General features: G+C 62.0%; 1 protein-coding gene across 8 annotated transcripts in view; it reads right to left on the bottom strand.

The window, feature by feature from the left end:
• ASS1 (argininosuccinate synthase 1) overlaps nt 1–27,600 on the bottom strand; it is a 51,987-nt gene that overhangs the window by 20,465 nt on the left and 3,922 nt on the right. For 2 of the 8 annotated variants that reach the window (XM_080668793.1, XM_080668791.1), the window contains exons 2-10: nt 18,311–18,372; nt 17,617–17,724; nt 16,833–16,901; nt 14,665–14,853; nt 10,702–10,758; nt 8,677–8,751; nt 5,506–5,576; nt 4,969–4,999; nt 229–319 (exon numbers count right to left, since the gene is read on the bottom strand). In XM_080668793.1, the coding sequence (XP_080524919.1) occupies nt 229–319; nt 4,969–4,999; nt 5,506–5,576; nt 8,677–8,751; nt 10,702–10,758; nt 14,665–14,853; nt 16,833–16,901; nt 17,617–17,721 (688 nt within the window). In that variant the 5' untranslated portion in view covers nt 17,722–17,724; nt 18,311–18,372. Of the gene's footprint in view, nt 1–228; nt 320–4,968; nt 5,000–5,505; nt 5,577–8,676; nt 8,752–10,701; nt 10,759–14,664; nt 14,854–16,832; nt 16,902–17,616; nt 17,725–18,310; nt 18,373–23,144; nt 23,198–23,232; nt 23,418–23,887; nt 24,041–25,690; nt 26,191–27,600 lie in introns of those variants that run through there. The other 6 variants (XM_080668794.1, XM_080668795.1, XM_080668789.1 and 3 more) reach the window with 6 other exon arrangements.

The raw sequence follows: 27,600 nt of genomic DNA, 5'->3' as shown, positions 1-27,600 counted from the left end.
TCCTGAAGGGCGGCCACCTACCTCTCATTTTTAAACATATTTTACTGATGTCAGAGAGGAAGGGAGTGGGGGAGAGAGAAACATCGACGGGCTGCCTCCTGCACACCCCACACGGGGGGACGGAGCCCGTAACCCAGGCATGCGCCCTGACGGGGAATCGAACCGTGACCTCCTGGTTCACAGGCTGACGCTCAGCCGCTGAGCCACGGGGGCCGGGCCACCACCTACCTTTCTTGAACTCAATCTCAAGGACATCAGGGGTGTTGGGCCCTTTGGCCGGGTCCTGCGTCTTTGTGTACAGGCCTGGAGGGGCTTGGTTCTGACAAAGGACAGCAAGAGGTCAGCGACGCCGTGCCCAGAGCCAGGTCACACCATGCCGGACCCCGACTCCCTGCACCCCACCTCCTTCAGAGATCTTCACCCCTCTCCAGAAACGGGGGGGCCGCTGGCACAGTCCAGCAGGCCTCCCCACCCCCAGCCCCGAGCCAGCCCGCTTGCCAGGGGCCTGGGAAAACAAAGGGCTCGAGAAATCAGACAATTTTTCCCCTCAACTTGATCTCATCTTTTCCTTCGACGCCCCCACAGCTGGAGGTAGAATATAGCAGGAGAGGAACAAGTCAGGCAGGAAAAGGGCGACTTTGGAGGCGCGCGGCGCATTGGCGGGCTTCCCGGGAGCGGGCGCGCACGCTCTCGCAGGCTCCCAGGATTGGGGTTTATTCCGCACTGACCGCAAAGCTAATGACTACGCGTGACCCCAGCAGGTGCTCCAGCGAGCCGCGCCGGCCCCGGGTCCCCGAGGTTAATACTCACAGGGAGAAAACAGAAGAGCTACGAAAAAACCCATTTGAAAACACATCAACCTTTATGTATATTTTCCCTTGGGCGCGTCAGAAAATGGGCCTCTCGTCTCCATGCCGCGGCGGAGGGCGGCTGGCTGCCTGGAACTCTCCACGTTCCCTCCTGTCTCCGAGGCCTCGGCTTCCCCCCCTCCCGGCCCCCCCGGGCTCTGGCTTGGACGCTGTGCCCGTGGGACGGGGCCTCTTGGGCCTGACTGCTCACGGCTGGCTGTGGGCACCCCAGGCCCAGCTGTTGCCCACCTGTGACATCCTGGGAAGTGCAGTCCCCGAATCTTTGCTTTTAAAACCCTGCAAACATTCGTACTCCCCTTCCCGTGCACAGTTTCTTTCCAGTCCTTCTAGCACTCCTGGGAGGAAGGTCGAGGACTGTTACCCCATCTACAGATGGAGACACAGAGGCTGAGGGGGAGGGGCCGTGGCTGCAGCCAGGGCAGGGGACCCATGAGGTCCTCCACAAACATGTGCTGGGTTTCAGGGTGGTGGAGTCAAGGCCTCAGGCTTGGGGCCTTGGGCAAGCGGCTTCCCCCCGTTGAGCCTCTGCTCCCTCACATGTAGGATGGGAGAAATGACCTGCCTGTGATTGCCGGACCACTTCAGGGAGGCAGTCTTTCCTGGCTATGAAAATCACCCAGGAAAATGCCAGCAAGGCCTGGTGCCAGCTGTCCCCAGCTCTGCAGGTGGGAGGGCAGGTGGGCCATCAGAGCGCCTGCGGGCACTTTGCCTGTTGGCTCCCTGGAAGGGTGAACGGCCACCCCAGTCCCCACCCCCCCCTGAGAAACCCCTCAGTCCTGGGCACTCCTTCTGAGCTCCTACGGGGACTGCTGGAGCCCCTGGCACCTCCAAAGTGTCACGTGACGTGCGGCCAGCCGCATTCCTGAACGTGTCCATGTGTGGGGCGGGAACAAGGACCCCAAATCCACAACAGCTACGAACGGTCATTGGAACTGGGTCCTGAAGGGCCCCAGCCTGATGTCTCCATGGACCAGAGAGAAAGCCAAGGACAAAGAAGCGATTGTTCTAATCCGACTGCCTGACCCCACTGGTGTGGGAGCCAGTCGCCAGGAGTCTGGACTCCCTGTCCAGTGCTCTTTCCACCACCCCAGGCTGTTTCCCAGCCGTTTCAATAATCTGAGGGCTGAGCAACAGCACGAGGCGGGTGGCCAAAGACAGCCAGCATGGTTAGCCATGGGGGCAGGCAGCTGGGGGGCTCAGAGAAACGTTCCCCAGCCCCACTGACCACCATCCCTGGGCAAGTGAACCCGAACTTGGGACTCTGGGCGACCAACACGACTCAGCAGCCTCTCCTCACTCGCCCAGGGCTCCTCTCTGCCCCCCCAGTCCAGGCTGAGCTCCAATTGGGGTGCCAGCACTGAGCACCCAGAACCTTGCACCCAAGCCCTCCTCCCGCTCACCTCCACCCGGCTGTGCCCGGCCCTCTGCTTGTCACTCTCTCCTGCCACGGGATGGGGAGGTGTGCACGGGAGGAGAGGATGGGAGACCCCAAGGACAGCGCCCCAGCACTCAACAGTGGGAGCAGGAGGCAGCCGTTGGCGGCTCCCGACACCCCGACAGCGCCAATTAAGGAAAATAACTAAATAGAAGTCAAGTGACATTTGCTTTGCATTCCAAGGTGGCTCACGCTCTCCCTCCTCAAAGCCCAGTTCAAATGACAAATAGTTTGTAGCCGAGTATCAATACCATCTATTTATCCATCCCAGCGGGAGGGCTCACTTCCAATGTCATCTGGGGGGAGGCTGTGTGGGGGGGGAGGGAAGACAGTGAAGAAAAAAAGAGAGGGGGTGGGTGGGGGGTCGGGGGGAGCAGGCGAAAGAAAGCATGAAGCAGGCCGAGGAGGAGAGATTGGGAGCAAATGGCCCATGAACTGAACCATGATGTAGAGGCATGATCGATGCTGCGGATGGTTTATTCATCCGTCAGATATGGCGGCCGGCGCTGAATGCACTCTTTCACTGTGGCACTATGAAGTTAAAGCAAGTAAATTTCTATCTTTCTTCGCATTAGCTGCCTCATTGCTCTTCAATCAGCCCTCACGGAGGCAGAAAATGGCTCCACCATCTGCCTCCGAACCCTCCCTTCGACAGGTCTCCGGCGTTTTTTGGAGAGGGGGCGGGGGCCCCAGTCCCCTAGGCTGTCTCCCCAGCTCCTCCCCAGGGGGGCCGGGCAGCTCAGGGAGCAAGGTGTCTCCCCGGCCCCTCACTGCTACCTCCTCATTTCTGGGATCAGGATAACCGCCCCCCCACGCACATCAGATCCAGAGACGCCAGGGGGGCCTGGAGCAGCCCGGGAGCAGCGGCCAGCGTGGCCCTCGCCCTGCGGGGATGAGGTCTCCCCGGGGCCCACCCAGCCCAGCCTGTCCTGATGAAAGGGGACGGTGGCCCCTTCCTCCCAAAGGTTCTCAGCGGCCTTCGGGGGGGAGGGCGGACCCCCGGCTCCAGGACTGAGGCCGTGTCCCGTGCCCCGTGCCCCGGTGGCTTTCAGTGGCTTAGTAGGGCGGCGCTGTGGTTTCCCACTGTGTGCATGAGCAGTCAGAGGCGCAGAGGCTGAGTAACTTGCCCAAGGTTGCAGAGCAATGGAAGCAGACTTGGGGTTCAAACCCGGGTTTCTGATCTCTGGGACCCACACAGGAACCTTCCTGCCTTGACCGGGTGGCAGAATCCTTAAAAAGACCCTCTCTGACGCTTACTCATCCGTCCACTGTCCTCACTAGTCAGGAGGCCTAGGAGGTGGGGGACACCCCACCACTGCTGTTCTCAGCTCTGCGCCCCAGTCCCGAGGAGAGAGCCCACCAGCTGCTGGGAGAAGGGTGGGGAGTGCTTTCCCAGCATGCTTGGGGCCCTGCAGGCTGGAGGACACCCTGCCTTGAAGCTGCTCTGCCCCGCTCAGCTTCCCCCGCCCCCTTGGGCGCTGAGTGACTGGCTAATTAGGGGTGGCTGGCCTGAGTGTCGTGGGGTCAGCAGAGCATGAACTGGAAAAACCCGTGGCCAGCAGGCAGCAGCCTCATGGGGCCATCAGCCTCCAGGGGACAAGGGTGCGAGCCTGTCTTGAGTGACAGAGTTGGGTTGAAGGAATGAGGGGGGGGGGCGGGGGGAGCTGTGGGCAGTGGGGAAGCCACGGAGGCCGGAGGGCCAGCTCCTGCGACGGGGTGATCTGGCACCTACTCCCTTGCAGTGCCTCAGTTTCCTCATCCACGCGATCAGGGTGCTCACAGCCAGAACCAAGGAAAGCAAGCGAGAGAAATGCTACACCCAGGCCTGGCTCCAGGAGCAGCCACGGGCACACGCCGCCCTATCGCCAGCACAGACGCAGAGGCCTGGCCCGCGGGCAGCCAAGCTGGGATCCCCGGCAGGGGCCCAGCTCTCCCCACCCTCACCCAACCCACCGGGCACCCTTCCTTCGAGCTGGCCTTCCTGGATCCCCCAGACCCAGCTGCCTGAGTACCCCCATCCACAGCAGCCCACCCCACCCCCAAACCAGCCCCTGGGTGTGGGGCTCAGCCACGTTTCCTCGGGGACAAAGAGATTTTTCTCTTCGCAGGATAGATTTCACCCTGCCTCCCCCACCTCCCACGGTGCGCAGGGGACACACAAAGGGAAACCCCCCGGGAGAGAAATCCTAAACTTCAAAGGGCAAGGCCCAGCCGGGAAAGCTGGGGACAGGGATGGGGTGGCCTGCCCTGCAGGCATGGGGCGCAAACCCAGACATGTGGGTCCCGAGGCTCTAATCCCGCCCCCCCATGGAGGCAGCGGTGGCCTGAGAGCTGGTGGGCACCGGCTGGGCCCTCCCACAAGTGTCTCATCTGCCTAATTGTCTCTTTATTGTCGCACAATCGCACCCTCTCTCCGTGCTGCCCTGAAATATTTCCTTCCCCTATTCATCCAGCAGCCATTAGAAAGAGAGCACGGGGTGGGGGGATCTCAAAATGCAGCACGGCGGGGGCAGCCGGTGGGGGGCCCGCTGGGGAGGGTCGGGAACACAGGCAGGGCTCGGCCTCAGCCCCACGCCCGCCCCCCATGAAATTTCCAATTAGGCTACAAACACATCAGACCGCACGGGCGCCGAGCAGCTCCCAGCAGAGCGGAGAAGGGTTTACCTTGGGGTTCTCCAGGATCCCAGCCTCGTAGCTGCAGAGGGGAAGGGAAGACAGAGGTTACCCGGGGAGGGACAGAGGGACATGGCTACACCTCGACACCCCCACCCCACGACACTAGTCTGGCCTGCCCTTCTCTCTGCCGGGGCAACCGCTGCTGACCTCGCCCGGCACACCCTGGGCCCAGCGGCCGGCTGTGGGAGCTGCAGGTGGTAAGACAGGGCCTGGATATGTCTGTCTTCCGGGGCACAGGCCCAGGGCTCCACATCGGGGGCCTTCGCACATGCTGTTCCCTCCTCATCCTTGAGGTTTACCCTCAAAAGCCCTTCCGCCCGCGACCCAGAGGAGGCCAGGCGCCGGCACCTCCCGGGCACCCAGCAGGGCTGCAGGGGGAGCTGGCAACAAGTGGGTCCGACGTGGTCTGCCCTCCCCCCACTCCGTTAGGGAGGGGACCTCTCGTGTCCGGCCACCACGACACCCTGGCCCGCCCGGCAGGCGCTCCCCGCGCCAGGCAGCCCCGTGGACGGGCTGATGTCATACCTGATGTGCATGAGGTTCTCGTCCATGCTCCACGGGCTCTTGGGGGTGACCGGGATGGGGATGCCATGTTGCTGCAGGTCGGAGACAGGGCAGCATGAGGGAGCTTGAAGCGGAGGGGAGGGCCAGGTCCAGCCGCCTCGCTTCTCTTTCAAGGTCATAGCGAGCCCCAAACTCTGGCCCCGTGAAGCAAGACCTGGAGCCTCGCAGTCTCCCCCCAACCCCCCAGCTGCCTCGGTGTGCCGTGCAGAAGCAGCAAGACCGAGCGTCCGGGATGCTGTAGAGTGGACGCTGAATTCGCAGGTTCCTTCTGGAAAATTCTGGACTGACACTTCCAGGGCCCCTGAAGCACTCAGTGTGTGCCACACCAGTACCCCGAAATCCCAAGAACAGCTCAGGCACGCCCCCTCCTCCCCACTGGTTCTGACTGTGCTTCCTTCCCCAGCGGCACAGTCCATGGCTCAAGGGCCGGGCCTGGGGGGCTGCTGGCGGCGCTCTGAAGGGGCACAATCGCACCCTCTCGGCCTTTTGGATGAAAGATGAGGCGGGTGCCCTGGTGGCCCCGTGCTCCCCAGAGGACACCAGGTGGACCGGGCACCAGCGCCCGCGTCGTGTCCTGCTCTCCCTCCCCCACTTCCTGCCATGGAGGCGGCTCAGGGCCCAGTCTGGCTGCTTTAAGCCAGCAGGACTGGACACTCTGCCCCCGAGCCCGTCAGCACCTCGCCCGGCGGGTCCCGGAAGCTCGGAGACCCAGGCCCATCGGGTCCCACCGGCATCACCCCCATCTCTCCTGATGCGGCTCCGCCCCCCCCCACCCCGGGGCTCAGCCCTCATTCCCAGGAAGGAGGGAAGGAGGGAATTTCCAAAGAAATGAGGCAAAAACCCTCTGGGGTTGTTTTTCAAGCCTTCTCGAATGTTTGTGTTCTTCCATTTAAACCACCCGGGCGAATGGGAGAGGCTGCTCAGTGCTGGGGGGCAACCTGGTCCCCCCAAGTTGCCCAGAGTCAAATCTACGCTCGTCCGGAGCTCTCTCCAGCAGAGGGGGCCAGGTGTGGGGACCGGGGCTCTGTGCAGACGGAACCCCGGAACCCCGGGGCCTGCAAGGCACGGCCAGGCTGCTGGGCGGGGAAACCAGTGGCCTTGGTGGAGGGTAGCGGAGGTTCTCTTTCCCACTGGGCCCGGGGCGGGGCAGGGACGGGAAAGGGAGGGAGGGGAAGGAGGAGAGGACAGGATGGCAGCACTGCAAAAGCCCAAAATAGCGACAGTCCCTGACCAAAGCCTCTTATGTTCCCTCCCCTCTCTGTCCTGATGCCCCCCCCACCCCCGCCAGGACACCCATCGCAATCGAGGACAGGAAATGAGCCATCTTCCACGTGTACACAGAACACTGCCCTGCGCCAAACTCAGATGCTGGCTTAGAAAAGGAAGATGGTAGAGATCAACTAAAGGACTTGTACGTATGCATATAAGCATAAGTGATGGACGCAGACAACAGGGGATGACGGTGAGGGCAGGACTGGGGGAATGGGGGGACAACGGGGGGATAGGACACATTTGTAATACCTTAATCAAAAAAAAAGGAGGGGGAAAAAAAAAGCCTGGCTCAGTGGTTGAGATCACGGTTCGATTCCCGGTTGAGGACACATGCCTGGGTGTGGGGCGTGCAGGAGGCAAACGATCAATGATTCTCTCCCATCATTTCTCTCTCTCCCGCTCCCTTCCTCTCTCTGAAATCGGTAAAAATATACATTAAAACAAAAGGAGACGGTGACAGTGAAAACGATGAGGCCGTGCCGAGTGCTGTTTCCCTGCGCGTGGTGAGGGCAGCGGCTGCTTCTCACGGGCTCCCGCAGCCCCTCTGGCTCGGCGCTGGCGTCCAGGAAGCAGGGCGTCTCCAAGCCCGTGGGTTCCTGCCTGAGCCGAACCAGATCCTGCCTGGCTCCGGGTTTCGGACAAAGCCTGGCTGCTGCTCCGTTATTCTGGCCATTTCCTGGGCACAGGAACGCTGCCTCCCGCCTGGGGGGTCGGACCGGCCTCCGAGGGAGGGTGGGTCGAGGAGGGACCCGGGCTTGACTTCCCGGGGCAAACTTTCTACTGGGGATGGAAGCTGAGCGCAGCGCCTTCTCCCCCCGGCCGGGACAGGAGGGACAGCGACACTCCTGAAATTCACCTTTGCTGGGGAGCCCGGGAGCAAGTTAGCTTAGCTTGGGGTTGAGTGTTTTATGCGAAGAGCAGCATTTGGGCCAGCCGGGCCCTGTCTCGAACCCTGACGGCAGGCGTGAGAACACGGATGGGGCGGGGGTTCCAATTCATTACTCTTAAAGATGAAACATGCTCCAGATCCTGTCCGATCAGGGAGACGAAAAGGCCTCGCCAAGCCGTTCCCTTAATAGCTCTGCTATTTGACAATTTGTTTGGCAACATATGGGCTTGCTCTTGTAAACTCCCCTCTTAATAATAAAACAACAGATGGTGGGAGATCTCTCCTCCGAGCACTCCAGGTCTTAATGGGATGCTGGCGGCGGGGCAGGGCTGCGTCCCCGCCGCGTCCCCTGCCACGTGGCACCCCGGCTGCAGCGAGAGCGCACAGCCAGCCCGGGCGGCTGCTATTTAAAAACCTGAGCAATTTTCTGGTGTGTGCACCGCGTTGCTTTCCCCCGTCTGATTGATTGAGGCTGTTTGTCAAGGGCTGCCACCGAGCCGCTAAAAAGAAAGGTTCCCCGGGGAGAGGCTAAGGATCTTGATGTAAAACTTCTAATATGTTTTATTGCAACTTGTACTTCAAAAGGGCTGGCTCGACACAGCCTTTGTGGGCCGCGGCTCCTCAGCGCGCCTACCTGCTCGCGGGAGGGCACGGGGGACAATTAGCCGCCAGGTAATGAGGGGCAGGAAATGGCCTGGCTCCCACCCCCAGCTGTCCCCTGAGTGACACACGCAGCAGAGGGGCAGGAGAAGGGGAGGCAGAGGAAGAGGCCCAGCTCAGGCAGGGACCACACCCCCGTGGGGCTGGCTGGCCCAGGGCACAGGTGCCCGGAAAAGGGGGGGCGGGCAGCTGGACAGAAGTGCCATCCCCAGGCATGGGGGTCGGTCCCAGCCTCCAGCTGGTGGTCCACGCGGCCCCCAGGAGGCCGTGCGGGGCAGCAGGCGAGGGCCAGGGGAGCGTGCGGCTCCTACCTTCGCGTACTCCATCAGGTCGCTGCGGCCCTGGAAGCGGTTGTAGAACTCGGGCATCCTCCAGGGGGCGATGACCTGGACATGGGCAAGGGGTCAGACATGGGGGCCCTGCTGCGGGCTCTCCTCGCCCCAGAGCACAGGCTGGCCTCTCTGCTAAGGGGCAGGAGACTCCGATGGTCTCCTGGGGCCTCCCCTGCTCCCCAGAGAGGATGCCGTCCCTGGGCACCCCGTTAGGCAGGGAAGGATGGGCCCCCCCACGTTGGGGGTGGGTTTCAAGAGGCCCACGCTCCATGGCAGGATGGTCGTGTATCCCCAGGCGGGTCCTGCCCCCTGGGTCTCCGTCTCCCCAAATGAGCCCTGAAGGTTTGAACTAAACAAGCCTCCCGTTTCTCACTAGCACCCCTGGTCAGAGGGCCAGCCCCCACCCCCACCCCCATGGGGTCCACGGACCTGCAGCTACCCAGTGGCCCTGCTCCAGGGCAGCAGAGACCAGAGATGACACACGCCATCTCCCAAACCCATTCTCTTGCTTCCCTTCTCCGAACCTGAGCTGCTCTAGGCGAGGAAGGGAGGGGAGTCAGAGCCTGACTGGGGGACTGAGCTCATTCCTCCCGCCTGGAGGGGGGGGGGCAGGGCTAGGCCCTCAGAGCAAAGAGCCCCCACTCACCCCGGAGGCCAAGCAGGACCCTGCCCCCTGCCTCTCACACAACGGCCCAACTAGATGCAGAAGCCGGTGTGATTTCCAGGCTGTGGAGCTGCGGGGTGAGCGTGGCGGGGGGTTAAGACCCCCAACCTTAGGATGAGCATCCCTGGCCTCACCCCAGCTCCGCGCCCAGCTTGCACCCCTGCCTGAGCCCCATCCCAGCCCCTGGGCTTGGCCTCCGCAGACAAAGACTCGGAAAGCAGACACCACGCGCACCGGCCCACAGCAAGTCCCGACCGTCCGAGAGGCCCGGTGTCTGTGGTCAAAATGGATCATTAGAGCTCATCACGGCTCACCTCCAGGCCATGGGCACCCCGAGCAGCTGGGGGTGGTTAAAGGGACAGAGAAAGATGGCCCGGCCCGCGTAAGAAAAAGTGGAAACCCCTTAGGGCCCCTTGGGGCTTGGGAGGGGGCACATCTTCTGGAGCTTCAGCCTGAAGTGGCCTCAGGGAGCTCAGCCCTACACCTGTGCCAGGACGGCCGCCAGGATCCGCTGTGGCGCCGTGCCCAGCCTGGCCGTCCCCCTGGCGTGAAGCACACGCTGGATCTGGAAGACTCAGCACGGAAAGGGCCGTGAAAGACCGCAGTGACTTTGCGACATCGATGGCATGTTGAACACAGGGTTCAATACAGCATCTTATTAGAAAGATGTCACCTGTAGCTTTATCTTCTTTTAACGTGGCCACAGGGCTGCGTTTGTGGTGTGCACTGTATCCCTACTGCTCAGCCTTGTGCCTGGAGGCTGGCCTGAGTGAACGCTGAATGAATGAATGAATGAATGAATGAATGAATGAATGAGGAGATGAAGGGGTGGATGAATGAATGCACACAGATCGGCTTGCAGGGGGCGGGGCAGGGGCAGCAGGCTAGGTAGTGCTGCTGACGTGTGCTCTCATGATCGGGTGGCATCCATGGGCAGAGATGTCCCCAGGGTCCTTCCCACCCAGGAAAGAATCCAAGACACCGGAGGTCAGGGCCCGGGAAGCTGCGAGGAGCCGGGCCTTCACTGAGGGGCCGACCGGGGCGAGGAGGGCTGGGAGGGGCCCAGAAATCGGCCACTTGCACCCGGGAAGCCAGACCTTGGGGTGCCAAGGACACGGGCTGAAGGACAGCGACATCTGTCCGTCCAGAGCCCTGATGACCCAGACACCTGGGCAGCCCCTTGGGAGAGAGAGCTGTCCCCTGGCAGCTGGTGTGAGGGAGGGGCACTCTCTGTGGGAAATAAGGGCGCTCCCCGCCCCTGGAAGGCTCAGGTGCATTGTCCCTGTCCTTGGCACCTTCCAGAACCCCAGGCCTCGGCCCCTGAGAGGAGCAACTCTTACCTTAATCTGGGGGGCCAGTGAGTAGCAGGTGAGCTCAAACCGGACCTGGTCGTTGCCCTGGAACACAGAACAGGGGGTGTCAGGGACCACAGCTGGGTGTGGGGACGGGGAAGGGTGTCAGGAACCACAGCTGGGTGTGGGGATGGGGGGGCTGTCAGGGACCACAGTGGGTGTGGGGACGGGGTGGGGTGTGTGTGTATGTGTGTATGTGTGTATATATGTGTGTATGTGTGTGTGTGTGTGTCAGCAGTGCGGGCTGCTCAGTGCAGGCGGCTGGACGGCTCTTTCAGAACCTTCTGAACGGGTCCGAGCCTGCTGTGAGGATGGAAATGGCTTTCTTGGAGAAGAAACGCCAGCTCCTGCCCCACAGGCAGTCAGGTCTCGAGCACAGAGCCGAGCTGGTGTGCGGACAGGGTGCCCCTGCGCCCGGCATGTGTGGCGAATGCCATGACTTCTGGGCATGCACTGGTGTGTCAGCGTGGGCATGGGGTGAGGGGCAGGGGATGCAGAAACACAGCAGGCTAAAGTAAGATGCTGCACATGTAATGTGTGGGCATGTGGAGAGATGGAGGGCACGCATGTCTAGGTACATGGCAGGGATGCACACTTCTGGGGGTACATGTGTGCAGGGCTGGGGGACCTCCAGGCAGGGAGAGCTGCCCACACCTCAGCCTCTTCCTGAAGGTCCCCCTCCCCCTCCTGTGACCTGCCCTCCCTCCCTCACCCATACAATCGGGAACCCCGTCTCCTCCCTGAGCCTCAGCTTCCCAGCTACACAATGGCTGGTTGGAGGGAGGGGTGGAACCAGCTCACGGCCGAGGGCCCTCGGCTCCTCTCTGAATAGAGAGGGAAACTGAGGCCCAGAGATAGAAGGCACTGGCCCCCCTGCCCCACCACCCTGTGCGGGTCGCCCTGCCTCTCGGCTCCTGTGTCCTCTGCAGTGAAGGGAGGGTCCCCCGGCACCCCAGTGAGGGGACATCATCCTAGACACTGACGATGATGATGCAAGAGGCCGCCCCCAGAGCCGGCCTCGGCCGCACAGCCCAGACCCCGCAGACAATGGCTCGAGCGCCCTGCCCGCCTCCCATCAGCTCAGCGGCTGGGAGACAGCGCCGCGGAAATAGCAGGGACCTGGCGCCTACCGCGAAAACTGCACGGGCGCCGCGGGCCAGGCGGGAGTAACATGTTATTTTCCAGAGTCTTGTCAGGCCACATGGGAAACGGGCTTCAGCCCCGCTCCGCGGAGCCAGGAGCTGAGGGCGGGGGCCGCTGTCCTCTACCTCCTGGGGTCTCGAGCAGCACCTGGTCAGCCGCTCCCCTCCCCCTCCCCCCAATCCCTCCCCCCAATCCCTTAGTGAGCACCTACGCTACACTGGTTGTCACCTGGGAGAGCCACCTGGGCCAGGCGGATGCTTACCCCCAGAAAGTGAGGCTCAGAGAGGTGAAGTCACCTGCCCAAGGTCACACAGCCGGCGGGCAATACTAATGCTCACAGTCCACGTTCACTCCGTGGCTCCACACACCGGAGCTCGCCGCACCCAGCAGCCTTGGAGGTGGGCTCTATGTGAGGCCCATCTCGTGGACGGACGCGGCGCAGTCCCACCTGCCCAAGGGCCCCGCCAGCACGCCCCCGGCGGGGAGCCCTGGAGACTCTTCCCCACGGCGTCGCATTTCCCCAGAACAATGGTGGCCACTGCCTCCTCCCACACGCACCCTGGGCCGGTGTCAGCCCGCCATGGGGACACCCATCTGTTCCAGAGCCAGAGACCCTCCCAGAAGCCAAACAGGTGGCCTTGGTTCAAACTCTGCCCCAGACCAGGGCCGAGGCCCAACGGGTCCTTCCACTCCCTCACCCAGGACCCTCAGCACCAGGCTAGCCCCTGGCAGCACCCCAGGGGGCCGGGGTAGAGCTGTCACACACACACCGTGTGCATCCATGTGCGGATACACGTGCAGACGTGTTTAAGAGTGGGTGCGGCGCCCACCGGGGAGGGAAGGGCTGGGAGGGGGTGGTCCATCTGCTCCCAGGCCAGCCATGCAGATGGCGCCATTTACCAAACGCCTGTTCCCCGCACCCCGGCCCGAGTCCGAGGCTCAGATTTCCAGGCGTCTTTTCCAAAACGGGTGGGAAGGAGGAGGCCCTGGAAGAGCCACCCCGGCTTCTGTGCAGCTCTCTGGGGGGGCCGGGGGGGCGGTCAGGGTCTCCGTGGGGTGTGGAGGGACGGACCCCAGCTTGAGCTCTGTACCAGGTGCCACAGGGCAGGGCCCTGGGCGGGAAGCTCTAGGCCTTTGCACAGTCTGTTCCTGCGGCCTGGGTGCCCTCCCCGTTGGGCGTCGCTGGCCAACACCTGCTCCATCGGATGTCTCGGTGTCACCGTCCCTCACTCCCTGCTAGGTCAGGGTTCCAAGTCCCCAAATGCCCCCAGGTGTGGAGGCACGTCCGTGCTGGACAAGTGCTCAGTGCGCAGAGCGAATGAACAGATGCGTGAAGGTGACGACCCTGCGGGGGGAACAAGGACCCGGGTCCCTAGGTCCCTGCACCTGAGAGAGGCCAGCAGCGGACACAGCCACAGGCCAGAACCTCAGGACCCGCCTCGCGGGATCTCCTCTGAGTCCGGGCACACCCCAGCTCTTTCTCTGCAGGGTGAACCCTTCCAGAACGTTCTGCCAAGATGTCCTACTGGGATCTGCCTCTGGGGTTGCCTGCCTCCCGCAGGCCCAGCCCCCCGGCCCTGGTTCTGCCTTCAGGGGCCCCAGGGCCCCCTCCTGATATGTGATACCCGCCCCCAGCCAGCCAGCCCTCAGCCCCTGCAGGTGGCTGGGCTCGCCGGCCCACAAATTTACAATTTTCTGGACTACGCTGGCGGTGGAGGCCCCCAGAGATGTTCCAAGTCTGGCTGCTCCTCTTTTGGACACGGAGTGTTAACTGCAGGGACAGCCCAAGGTCCCAAGGGGCCACACAACTGCTGCAGAGGGTGCCGTTCTCAGACCCACAGCCCTCCGGGACCAGAGGCCCCTGGTCAGCCGCTTCCTCCAGGGTGGGCACCAGAAGGTCTCAAATACAAGCCTCTGGTGCCCTCTGGTGGCCAAATGGAGCAGCGCACACAGCTGCTGGTGGCTATTGCTTGTGGGTTAGTTTCTCTGGGGGTCTCTCCCTGGACCCCAAGAGCCACTCAAGCCATGGCCAGACCCATCACACACTCCCCCACTCACTCTACCAGCCCTGAATGCCACCCACCCTCAGTCCTGATGGCACGGTAGGAGGGACCTTCTGCCGGCAGGAGCCTTTCCAGAACCCTGGTCTCCGGCTCTCACCTCAAATACCTCCTGGAACGGGGAATCTCACTGCCAGCTCATTGCAGCAGGGACAGAGGAGGTTTTTATTCTGCACTGACTGATTTTCTTACTGATCTTCCTCTGCCTGCAGGAGCCCCTAGGTCAGGCCTGATAATCGTATGACCAGGGCACATCCCTGTCACTGAACGCTCACTACGTGCCAGGCCTATGCTGAGCACTCTATAGGAATTACCCTACTCATGACTTCCCACTGCCCCTGAGCTGGTCCCATTTTATCTACGGGGGTGAAGTCACACAGCGTGAAAGTGGGGGGAGCCAGGATCTGAGCCCAGCTGTATGGGCCCTGAACCTCTGCTAACTCGGGGTTTCTGACCCTTTCTACTACATAGATGGCGACGCGTGCTCTGTGACTTTGGCCAGTGGCAATGTCCCCAACGCTCAGCCTCAAGTTGGCCAACTGGGGTGACATCACTGCCACCGCACGTGGAAATGCACACACTAGTAATATTCCTTATTCAGTCCGCCCGCTGTGCACCTGGCAGTTATGGGGCAAAGCCCACAAGTGATCAAGGGCCATCTGTCCATCACCCGGCGCCTACGTCTCCCTCTGCAGCCCTGGCCCCCTCCCTCTGCCCGGCCTCCCCAGTCGGCCCACCCTTGTCTCACCTTTCCCGTAGCGCCGTGGGACACATACTTGGCTCCCTCCCGCTGGGCGATCTCCACTTGTTTGCGGGCGATGCAGGGCCTGGCCAGAGAGGTGCCCAGGAGGTAGCGGTCCTCATACAGCGCACTGGACTGGACGGCGGGCCAGATGAACTCCTCCACGAACTCCTTGCTGACGTCCTCGATGAACACCTACGGGGGAGCCCAGGGGGAGGGAGGCTCAGCAACGGGGGCCGGCCATCGTCAGGAGGCAGAGCCCCAGGCGACATGCATGGTCTGCGTCTAAGGCAGACACGACTAATGGACCCTGGCAAGCTGCACCTCTGCATCTGGAGGAGACATCGCTAATCAATCCCAGCCTCTATACCAGCCGTGGGCAAACTACGGCCCGCGGGCCGGATCCTGCTGTTCTATCCGGTTCTCTTGCTCTCCCCTCCGCTCCTTTACTTTGAATTTATATTAGTTCACACAAACACTCCATCCATGCTTTTGTTCCGGCCCTCCGGTCCAGTTTAAGAACCCACTGTGGCCCTCGAGTCAAAAAGTTTGCCCACCCCTGCTCTATACCATTACTCTCTATCCTGTACTGGGGCAGACATCACTAATCAATCCCAGCCTCTATACCGTTACTCTCTATCCTGTACTGGGGCAGACATTGCTCATCAATCCCAGCCTCTATACCGTTACTCTCTATCCTGTACTCAGGGCAGACATTGTTCATCAATCCGGATACACCACCCCACTGAAACTAGCTGTGGTCCTTCAATCCCTCCTAACACAGCATTCTGGGCCTGAAACGAAACTCAGCTGCCACCTAAGATCTAGAGCCGTAGAGAGATGTTGTCCACAAAAGCCAGCGACGGTTTTGTCCCCAGGGTCAGCTGGCAAGGCCCAAAGATGGTTTTGATTTGGGTTCGGCAGGGGCTCTGGCATCGAGTGGGCAGAGGACAGAGATGCTGGCAACAAGCACCCGGCAATGCACAGGACAGCCAGCCACAAGCCCGATCTAGAGGAATGGCTCTCAAAATGTTCACCCCGGGGGGGGGGTCCCCAAGACCCTTTCTGGGAGACCCTGAGCGGAAACATTTGCTATAATGATACAACCATCACATGCAAAAGCCATGATGGGCAGCAGCGCGTGCCCCCGAGCACAAACGGGCTGTGGTGTTCCCCGCGCCTTGCTTCCACTGCCAACTGCACTTAGGGATGGTCTGGAAGTAGCCGAAACCGGTTTGGCTCAGTGGATAGAGCGTCGGCCTGCGGACTGAAGGGTCCCGGGTTCGATTCCGGTCAAGGGCATGGACCTTGGTTGCGGGCACATCCCCAGTGGGAGGTGTGCAGGAGGCAGCTGATGGATGTTTCTCTCTCATCGATGCTTCTAGCTCTCTATCCCTCTCCCTTCCTCTCTGTAAAATATCAATAAAATATATTAAAAAAAAAAAAAAAAGAATGGTCTGGAAGTAGTTACGAGGGTTACTTTTGCTAAATCTCGACCCTTGAGTAGGGAATGTGAGATACACACACGAAGCACATGGGCTGCTTTCCAGAGCGAGTTACACGTGCCCTGCGGAGGGACCTGCTTCTGATTTGGGTGCCAGGGACGCCCCCCCCCCCTCCCCCGGGAGCGGCTCACACTTGCATTGTGAGCCCAGGTGAGCAGGGACCACGCTGGCCCGTTCACCATATGGGCCCCGCACCCAGCACAGGGCCTGCGCGCCACACGGATGCTCAATGTGCTGAACTCAGCTGGAGTTTCCTGAGGCTGTTGAATGGATGGGAGGATGGGTGTATGGATGCAGATACACGAGGGATGGACAGGTGGATGGGCAGATGAAAGGGTCGATGAGTGAGTGGATGGACAGGTGGATGGGCAGATGAAAGGGTCGATGAGTGAGCGGATGGGCAGGTGGACAGAGATAAAAGAGGATGGACAGGTGGAGGAGTGAGTGGATGAGGAGAAGATGGATGGACGGGAGGTGGCTGGGTGGAGGAGTGGCGGAGTATGTACTCACATACCCGAAAGGGATTTATTTCACTCTTGGAAGCAGGAGGACCAATCAGAAGGGAGTCAGGGACAAGGAGCTTTGGAGCAGGAAGGCCCACTGCTACCCCCCCCCCCCACAAGTCCAAATCCCACTTCCAGCCCCAGCCCCTGCCCCCCCACTTGGTACCTTTTTGGCCCCGAGCTTCAGCGCCTTCTTCCTGGCTTCCTCAAAGTCTTCCTTCTGGCCGATGTTGGCCTGAGGAGGGGAGCAGAGGCCCATCAGCCCAGGGGCAGAACAGCTGAGAGGAATGTCGGCTCCTGGGGTGAGCCCCGGGCAAGAGCCGTCCACATAACGGCCCTCAAATGGAGGGGTTTCCGGGGCCCCAGGGAGGCAAGAGGGCACGAGCCAGGGCGTGGAGAACCCGAATATTTCCAGGAGCTACCACTGTGGGTGGGAGCACTGGCCAGGCCTGGCCCTGGGCAGCACCGGCCACTGGGCCACAACATTTGCTAACACTGCCTTGAAGGTCAAAGGCTTCCCTTGAACCATCTATCTCTTCCCGCCCCCCCGCCCCCACCTCAAGCCAGGACAACTCCCCAGCTCACGCCCCAGCCAAGTGCAGCCGCTTGACCATCCACGGAAGCCGGCGGGTGGCAGAGAGGCCCGAGCCCGGGCTCCCAGCTGCCCTGCACCCCAGCCTGACCCTAGGTCCTTGGGCCCCCGCCCGGACAGACGTGGCTGCAGGCCGGCCCTGCGTTCTGCTCAGGTGAGCCCCACGGGAGAGCTGCCTGCTCTGTGCGCTGGGGGACAGACATCTCCAGGCCTGGGGCCCCCGGGATGCTCCGTTTACAGGGGAGAAAGGGAGGCGGTGCAGTGAGCGTTCCCCACAGTTCGAGACAGACTCAGAGGGGGAGCGGGCGGGGAGTGACGGTGAGCAGCGGGCAGCCGGGGGAGGGGGGGGCCTCCTCACCAGGTAGGCAATGACGTCATAGCCTTGTTCCTTCAGCCACACAAGAATGCAGGAGGTGTCCAGGCCACCACTGTAGGCCAGAACCACGGAGCCTTTGCCGGACATGGTCTGGAGGGAGGTGAGGAAGAGTGTGAGGGATGGATGCGCCCCGCCCCACCCGCCAGCCACAGCCAACAGCTCCCTCCTGGCCCGCCCCCCAGCCGCCGCCCTGGGCAGCCTCATCCCCCCCCCCACCCCGACAAGCTGCCACGGGATTGGGAACAGGATGTTCGCCATCACCAGGGAGGGCCAGCTGAGGACGCCCCCTTCCTGAAGCCACACCCCTCCATGCTCCCGCCATCAGCACCAGGACCAGGCGCCTGCACCCTGAACCCTGCCCATTGCCTGGAGGCCAGACACAGCCGGACGCTGCGGCCAGACGCGTCCTCCCTGCAGTTCCTCACGTCTCATGGCCCACCCCTCGCCAGCCCCGGGGCCCACGTCCCTACTGCCCTTCGGACTTGGAAGAGAAGGCCTCTCGGGACAGTGAGGTTGGGGGTGGATCTGATTGATACCCACAACTGTCCCCTCCACTGGCCATTCAACCACCTGCCAGGCCCCGCCCCTGGGGCCAGCAGAGGTGCCCATGGCAACCTCAGCCACACAATAGACCATTAAGGAGGAGGGGAGGAGGGCGGAGGGAGGCAGGAAGTACCTGGGTGAAGGTGTGGGTTCCCGTCTTCTGGAATCTGTTGTCACTGCTTGGTGAACCACACTCTGCAGAACCAAACGCTGCTCAGTTTCTAGGCGCAGCAGCCTCAGTAGGGGTGAGGGGAAGGGAGGGGGGTGTGACAGAGGCCCTGAACTAGCCTTCCCAGCCACCAGAACCCCCTTTTAGCAGCCTGGCCGAGCGGGCAGATGTGGGGAGGTGTGTGCTTGGGATGGGGCACAGGAGGGCAGTTAGAATACAGCATGGCCTGTGCTGTGGTGGGCCACGTCCGAGGCATGGTGGGACCGCTGAGGCAGAGCAGGGCAGACAGCGGGTGGTCTGTCTGTCTCCAGGGAGCTGCCCCGCCCCCACCCTGGTGCCCACCCTGTTGCATATTCAGACAATAAACTGCATCTACTGAGGGCATTCAATAAATACATCCAAGCATCCCTGAAACCATCACCACAATCAAGATAAAAAACGTTGCCCGCTGGTGAGGCCCAGTGGTTGAGCGTTGACCTATGAACCAGGAGGTCACGGTTTGATTCCCAGTCAGGGCGCATGCCTGGGTTGCAGCCTTGATCCCCAGTAGAGGGCGTGGAGGAGGCAGCCGATCCGTGATTCCCTCTCATCATTAATGTTTCTCTCTCTCCCTCTCCCTTCCTCTCTCTGAAACCAATAAAACATATATTTTTTAAAAATATATTTTATTGATTTTTTACAGAGAGGAAGGGAGAGGGATAGAGAGCTAGAAACATTGATGAGAGAGAAACATCGATCAGCTGCCTCCTGCACACCCCCCACTGGGGATGTGCCCGCAACCAAGGTACATGCCCTTGACCGGAATCGAACCCGGGACCCTTCAGTCCGCAAGCCGACGCTCTATCCACTGAGCCAAACCGGTTTCGGCTAAAACATATTTTTAAAAAGATAATAAACATGTCTGTGACAAACTGCGTAGTCACGTGTGTTACCTCGTGTTAGAGACAGGGAAACTGAGGCTCAGGTTAAAGAACATGCTCACCGTCTTGCTTGGCTGGGAAGTGGCAGAGCCAGGATTGAAACCCAGATCAACTGAATGTGTAGGCGCAAGGCCACCCCTGTCTGGGGAGGCGCAGGGAAGGGACTCACAGGGGCGAGGTGTGGTCTGGGAGCCCGCGGGTGGCTCAGACACCTGGGGTGGCTGGGATGGGCTAGAGTCACCCCTGCTTTGCCACCTCCCAAATGCACCTGGAGCCAGGAGGGTGGGCATCAGGGTGGGAGAGGGGCGGGTCCATGGAGCTACAGACCACCCTCTGTCTGCCTTGCTCTGCCGCAGTGGTCCCGCCATGCCTTAGATGGGGCCCACTGTGAGCTCCGTGGGGACAGGGACCATCTGCCAGTGCCTGGGCAGGGCAGACAGCGGGTGGTGTCTGTCTGTCTCCAGGGAGCTGCCCCTCCCCCACCCTGGTACTCAGGACAACGCTGCCTGTTCTGCTTGGTGAGCAATCCCTCACCTACGGGGAGAGAGCGGGCTAAAATCCCCTCCATGTCTGGAATCCTGTGCGTGCTCCTTCAGCAACCAGTGAGCCCTCCTGCCCGCCAGGCTGCGCGCCTGTGGGGGCAGGAGGCCCTCAGCCTCGGGTCCGAGCGGTGTGCAAGACGCATGCATGCAAGAGTGAAGGTGTGTGTGTGCCTGTGTGTGACCAGAGATTAGGAGCTGGGCGGTGGCCTGGGAAGATGATGCAATCTGACGCTGGCCTTGCTCCTGCCCTCCCAGCATCTGGGGAAGCTCCTCCCGGGCCGGCAAGGCCCCTGCGGCAGGAGCTGAAGGAAGCTGAGGCCTCGCCTGGGGGAGGCAGACAGGGAGGAGAGGAGAGAGCAGCCACGGCCAGGGAGCCAGTAAGGGCACCGAACGGGTGGGTCCTCCAGACCTAGGTTCACGTTCCTTAAGCTGCTCATCGGCACAGCCGTGGCGCACAGCCCCGCTCCCACAGGCCTGCACGGGTTCAGTGAGATGCGGGGGAGGGGGAAGGAGCCCAGAGCTGGGCATTGAGCCTGTGCCCGCTGAACTCTCCTCCCCCTGTCGCGGCTGACCCCGGGCAAGCCCCCCACGCTCCAGGCCTCCATCTCACCATCCACACAACCAGAAAACCCTTCTGGTTCCGACACTGGGCTGCCTGCCTGGAGAAGGTGTCTAGAGATCCTGGCTGGACTCAGCCTCCCCCAGTCCCAGCCTTGCCCCCCCCCACCCCCCCGCCACATGAACTGCTGGAGGCAGGTTTCTCAGCTCCCGATGCCGGCCCCGTCGTCCTGTCCTTTGCCAGAGGGAGGAAGGTGGCAGCATGACAAGATGCCTGGCTACGTTGGGATGGAAAGGCAGGGGGCCTTCTCCGTGGCCCCGGCCAGAGCCATCCCACCGGCCTCCTGCGGAAGCACAGGGCCAGCAGGGCGCTCGCCTGATGCTAAGAAACCCCACACACTCTAGAATGTGAGAGCTGGGCTGATGACAGGAGCAGCGACTATGTCCGTGCCACGCGCAGGAATTCATGTGTGTGATTTCAAGCTGGAGATTCTTACAGGTGCCGTGACTCGCCCACGGCAGCGCCGGGCCAGAAGCCATGCTGACTGCAGACTGCCTGCTCCTTGCTGCCTGTGGCCTATTCACTCGGCCTCTCGGAGACCACAGATCTCTCCCTCGCTTTCCACGGCCTCCAGAAACAAAATCCCCCCTGCATCACCACCCGCCGGTATTCTCTAGGTCTGCACGTCAGCGCGACAGCCTGCTGAATGTTCTGGAACCCCTCTCCGACATTCTAGCTCAGCTGAGCTGGGGTCACTGGTTTAAAGCCCTCACTCCACCTAGGCCACAGGAACTCTCCTGGACTCTGGGGTTTCCTCATTCTAGGATTGCAGCTCCTGTCTCTGCTGCCTTCATCAAAGGGTGATAGAGCCAGCCTGCAATTCCACATTTTGACCACAAGGTAGCGCTGTCAGGATTCAGCCTGAATAGTAGCTGGACAGACCCCACTCATTACATCTGCCTGTTCTTGGGGAAGGCGGGGAGGGTGTTTTTCCCAAATGACAGGCAAGGAAGCTGAGGGCAGGAGCTTGACCTAGGCTCCAGCCCTCACCTGCGATTCCTGAGGTACATACATCTCATCACTCCAGCCCCCTCCCGGGGGCGTTTGGCTGTGGGGAGAGTGCATTCACTCCTGTGTTTATTCTACTAATAGCATTGAACTGCCTGGCCTACCCGAGAATGGGGAGGGTGCCCGCCGGAAGGAGGGAGGGAGCCAAGGCTGGGAGATCCACTTTTCCCGGAGTATTACAGCAGAAACCAGAGCCTCAGGCCCGGATTCCAGCATTCCAGCGGGCTCTTTCCACATGGGTGCCCACAGGCAAGACACTCGCTTCTGGGGCTGTGTGCGCCGAGGCAGGCATCCGGCTGTTCTGGCAGCCTCCCCGGCCCAGGGACAACTGCCTGCATAGCAGGTTAGTCTGGGCCTGCCCCCTCCTCACCCCCCCACCCCAAAGTCAGGCTCCTGGGGCCCTGGGCCAGGAAAAGAAATGGTTACTATCAGAGCCAGCCGAGCCCAGAGCAGGCAGGCAGTGGATGGGGGCACATGTGAGCACCTGGGGGAGCCCAGCGCCGAGGGGGAGCTTTCCCCCTCCATGCTCCCCGGTGCCCGCCCGGTGCCCGCCCGGCCTGGGCACTCAGCGGGCAGGATGCACTACTCCTTCGCTAGCACTGAGAGGGGGACCGAGGGGAGGGGAGGGGGACCCAGGGGGAGGGGAGGGAGTTAAGGGAGACTCCTCTATTTCCTGCGTCCCAGTTCCCATCCCCTTTGTGCAGTTTCGGCCTCTGCCCCCGGCACCTAAGGCAGGAGGGCAGGGAACCTGTGTCCCATCCTGCCCCCAGCGTGGCACCGCCCCGGGCACAGCGAGCAAGTGGGCCCAGGCATGCCCGCAAGTCTACAGAGACCTCCCCCTGAGCCCCGAGCCCGCGGCAGCTCCGACAGAGGAGAGGAGGAAACTGAGGCAATCCCAGGAGAGGCGGATTCTAGTCGCCAGGTAGATGCACCTGCCCTCAGGGCTCGGGTCCCCAGGCCCCCAGAGCCTGCCCTCTCTGCCTGCAGCCCTGGGCTGGGGGAAGGGATCAAAGCCCCGAGCCGATTGGATCCTTCCCTGGACAGAGGGCAGGTTTGTTCCTGCCCAGAGGTGCAGCCAGGCGGCCAGGCTCCAGGCTCGGAGGAGAGCCTCAGGTCCAGAGAGGAACACTTGGGAGGGGGGGGAGTGTCAAGGGGGTCACGGGACCTCCCCAGGAAGAGCCCAGTTGGGATGGGAGAGGAGTTTCCTCCCTTTCACAATGACCCTCCCTCCCTGCCGGGCTCAGCCGCCCCAGGGGCCAAAGGCAACAGCCACCCGGATGGCGGGCATTTCCTGCGGAGCGGCCCCTCCCACAGCCCAGCGCCAGCCGGAACCCACCCACCTGGGCAGGGGACTCCCATCCCTTGTAGGAGGCACAGGCGAGGGCCGCCCCTGCAGGGAAGACGCCCAGACACCCCCGCCGCACACCCACCCCCCGGCAGCGGCGGGGGGTCCAGGGAGTAAACTGAGGCCGGGCTGATGCGCCCAGGCGGCGGGGTGAGGTGGGTGGAACCCTGGTTTCACCCGAGAACAGAGGTGGAGACAGAGCCGGCGAGTGAGCAGAGAGGGGCCGAGATCAGGACCCTCGCACCCTCTTCGGGCGCAGAGGAGCTGGGTCAGAGAAGGGCATTCAGGAAGGACCTCGCCCCAAAGGGGACACACCACCCGACCTGACCCCGCAGACCGGGCCTCCCCCCGTCCCAGTCCCCACCCCAGCGGCCCCAGGAACCCGGGAGTCCCGCGTCGGCGCCTTCCCGCCCGTCCAGGTCCAGGTCCGAGCCGGGGGAGAGTGATCTTACCGGGTCCCGGTGGGGCGGTGGCGGAGCAGGGCCGCTGGCAGCGCGGATCCCGGGTTATAAGCGGGGCGGGCAGGGCGGGAGACCCGGACACGTGGGGACGCGCGCGGTCAGGCCCCGCCCCCGGCCCGCCCCCTCCGAGGAGCCGCTCCCGGTTCCCAGCCACCCGCGTGGGCCCAGCGGCCTCGGCTCTCCCCCGCCCCTCCCACCACCCCCCCTGCTCCCCCTGGTCTCTCCCCTCTCCCTCCCCCCCCCAGCTATTCCCACCCGATCGCCTGGGCCCCCTCCCTTGGCGCACCCCCTCCTGAAGGCTCAGGCGTCTGGCCTCCCACCCTGGCACCAGGGCCCTTGGCTCCTGCAGCCCTGCAGCTGAGACTTGCCAGCCTGCCAGGCCGGGCGTGGGGAGCGCTTCCCGGTGGGAGTGGGGATCCAAGTGGGGACCAAAGTGCAGTGAGTTTCCTGCCACTTGTGTCCTGGGCTGGGCTTTCTGCCCCCCTCAGAGCCCCCTCTGACCCCCACTGTCCCTGGAGCCGCACTCCATTGTACCCGGGAGGCAGCGGTGGCACTAGGAAGTCTGGGTTTCATCTCAGTCCAGGATGGGGTCCTGGCTGCCTCCCCAGAGCCTGGCACCTGCCCACACCGCCCAGGGCACCGGTACCTGGCGACTAGAAGACTGGCTGACTGCTCACCCGCGGGGCAGCAGGGAGGTTTCGGTTCTCTTTCTGAGCTGTGACCTGGGTCTGACCTCCAGAGGCTCTGTGCCTCCGTCTCCCAGCCCATGTGCAGGCCTCAAAGCAGCAACCACTACACCACAGCCCAGCACAGCCACAGCCCAGCATAGCCTCAGCCCAGCACAGCCTCAGCCCAGCACAATCTCAGCCCAGCACAAACTCAGCCCAGCACAGCCTCAGCCCAGCACAATCTCAGCCCAGCACAGCCTCAGCACAGCCCAGCACAGCCTCAGCACAGCACAATCTCAGCCCAGCACAGCCTCAGCACAGCACAATCTCAGCCCAGCACAATCTCAGCCCAGCACAAACTCAGCCCAGCACAATCTCAGCCCAGCACAGCCTCAGCACAGCACAACCTCAGCCCAGCACAATCTCAGCCCAGCACAATCTCAGCCCAGCACAGCCTCAGCACAGCCCAGCACAGCCTCAGCACAGCACAATCTCAGCCCAGCACAGCCTCAGCACAGCACAATCTCAGCCCAGCACAATCTCAGCCCAGCACAAACTCAGCCCAGCACAATCTCAGCCCAGCACAGCCTCAGCACAGCACAATCTCAGCCCAGCACAATCTCAGCCCAGCACAATCTCAGCCCAGCACAGCCTCAGCCCAGCGCAGCCTCAGCCCAGCACAGCCTCAGCCCAGCACAGCACAATCTCAGCCCAGCACAGCCTCAGCCCAGCACAGCCTCAGCCCAGCACAGCACAGCCTCAGCGCAGCACAATCTCAGCCCAGCACAGCCTCAGCCCAGCACAATCTCAGCCCAGCGCAGCCTCAGCCCAGCACAGCCTCAGCCCAGCACAGCACAGCCTCAGCGCAGCACAATCTCAGCCCAGCACAGCCTCAGCCCAGCACAATCTCAGCCCAGCGCAGCCTCAGCCCAGCACAGCCTCAGCCCAGCACAGCACAGCCTCAGCGCAGCACAATCTCAGCCCAGCGCAGCCTCAGCCCAGCACAATCTCAGCCCAGCACAATCTCAGCCCAGCACAATCTCAGCCCAGCACAATCTCAGCCCAGCGCAGCACAATCTCAGCCCAGCGCAGCTGCAGCTCGGCACAACCGCAGATCCGGGCCAGCCCAAGACAGCGCCATAGGATTCCCCCTTGCCCCCCAGCTTCCTAAGTCCTCCCCTCAGCCCAGCCCCCCTTGGAGGTGGGAACCTGAAGGCCACTCTACTGCAGGGAGCCATCTTGGAAAAGAAAGTGTGGGGACAGGTGATGTTAAGGAGGCAGCCCTGGCCCGGGCCCTTTCCTGCAACCAGAAGCAGCCAGAGGTGGGGACCCTCAGCAGAGCAGGGCCAACGGTGCTGGCTCAGTCCCGCTGTCCCTCTGCCAGCCAGTCCCCACCCCTCCGCCTGGCACTCCGACTTGTCACTCAAGCCCACGGGCCAGTTTAGTAGCTGCGAGTCCTTCGAGGAGAGAAAAGCATCAAACCGATTCCCAAAGCCACAGCCTCGAGTCTCTGCAAGCCCCCCAGATGTGGCAGTGATGGTGACCCCTCCCCTGTGAGCCCTGGCGGCTGCATGCCACCAGCGACTTGAGGCGCCTTCTTGCCAGGAGGTGGGATGGCAGCTGGCCCCATAGGCCACTCGCCGGCCACCTCTGGGCCTCCCAGAGGAAGCCAGGGAGGAGCATTTCCAGACAACCCGGCCCAGGGCGGAGGCTGGGCAGGTCCCCCCAGAGCTGCCCCACGTCTTCACCCCGCGGCTTGGTGCTCCGTCCTCATGTCTTACGTTCAGACGTCGCTGTCCAGCGGCAGTGGAGAGGAAAACAGAGGCCATCAGGCCCGATGCTCCCCAAGCTCCCCGAGTCAGGGGTGGCCCCAGACAAAGCCCCCTACCCAGACCTTAGAAAGAAGGCAGGCGAGGGAGGTGCCCGGCCAGGCAAGGACGGCTGGTGGGGGGACATGGGCATGGAAGAGAGGTCAGGTCAGCATTCCCTCCGGAGCTGGGCCACAGCCACAACCCTCCGGCTGTCACCACGTGCCTTTATTCTCCTGCTGGCCTTTGCTCTCACGACCACCCTGCAGGAAGTTGCTACTATCACCCCCATTTTGCACCCAAGAACCTACAGCACAGAGAGAGCGTGTTTTTCCCTAAGGCCACACAGCATGCCGGTGGCAGAACAGGCCCGGGCCCAGCCTCGGAGCTCTGGCCCAAACCCTCTGCTCTGGTTTAGGATTGAGCTGAGTGTGGAGGAGCCAGGTCCCAGGCCCAGGGCCACGGCTGTGGGCACATGTACTCCTTGCATTGCTGCAAAATGGCTGCAGCCCAGGGCACTGCCCCTTCCTGCGGTACAAACGCTGGTGACCCGAGGCGCGGTGAGATCACAGCTCTCCCGAGAGGAAAACAGGGCCCCAACTGCCAGCAGGGGCCCTGCCCACTGGGCACGGGGTCGATGTTTGCCCGGAGGCAGAGATCAAGGTGAGAGGAGACTGGCCGGCTCCTGCATGAGCCACTTTTCACCTTCCCCCTCCGTGTGCCAGGTGGGCATCCATACACGGCCCAGCCCCACCCTGCAGAGCGGTTCCTGGTCCGGGGCTGGGGCACGACCAGAGGGGATCCCCGGCCTGGGGCTCAGCCACCATGGCCTTGCCTTTCACTCACACCCCGTCAGGGCTCCCCAAGGAGCCCCACCGCCCAGGGAAGTAACCTTGGGCAGCACCTCTAAAAGCACAGCAGCACCCAGGCCTGACCAGGTGGAGCAACTGAGGCAGTGGAGGCCGAGATGTTTTTATCTTCTAAATATATCCAGTGTCTGCCCCGTTCCCCGTCCCCCTCCTCCCCACTGGTCTGCCAGCTCCTGGCTCAGACCTTCTCCACAGCCTCCGGATGCTCTCCTGCTTCTCCATTGCCCCCTCCAGTCCTTTCTCCACTCAACAGCAGAGAGTTCGTGAAGATGTGAGTCAGAACAAGTCACTGCTTCCTAACGCCCTTTGATGGGGCATTTCCCCACATCAAGTCCCAGTTGTTCCAGCAACGTTAGTGGACGACGCCTTTTCCCAGCGAATCACGTTGGCTCCTTTGCTGAGAATGAACCGGCCATGTACGTGTGGATCTATGTCCAGTTCCCCTCTTCTGTTCCATTGATCTATTTCTCCTCACACACCAGCCTGATGCTACAGGTTTACATGAAGTCTCCTTTTTTGTTTGTTTTGTTAATCTTCGCCTATGGGTATTCTCCCATAGATTTTTAGAGAGAGTGGAAGAGAGGGAAAGACAGAGAGAAACATCAACATGAGAGAAACACATCGATGGGTTGCCTCCTGCCTGAGCCCCGACCAGGACCTGGGCCGGGGAGGAGCCTGCAACCAAGGTACATGCCCTTGACCGGAATCGAACCCGGGACTCTTTGACCCACAGGCTGAAGCGCTATCCACTGAGCCAAACGGGCGAGGGCTACACTAAGTCTTGACATCCGTGTATGTCTCCCAACTTTGTCTTGCTTCAAACCGTTCTGGCTGTTCTAGGTCCTTTGCATTAAATAGTAGAGACAGCTTGTGGGTTTATAGAAAAAGCCTGCTGGGATTTTGACTGGGGATGTCAGTACATCTACTGGGCATCTTAACAATAATGAGTCTTTTGACCTGTGATCACGGCATACATCTCCATTTTTGTATCTCTCTAAAATTGTTTCAGAATTT

The sequence above is a fragment of the Plecotus auritus genome (assembly GCF_963455305.1).
Source record: "Plecotus auritus genome assembly, chromosome: 5".
Lineage (NCBI taxonomy): Eukaryota > Metazoa > Chordata > Mammalia > Chiroptera > Vespertilionidae > Plecotus > Plecotus auritus.
The sequence above is the reverse complement of the archived record's forward strand: the minus strand, read 5'-3'. Positions and strand labels throughout refer to the sequence as shown.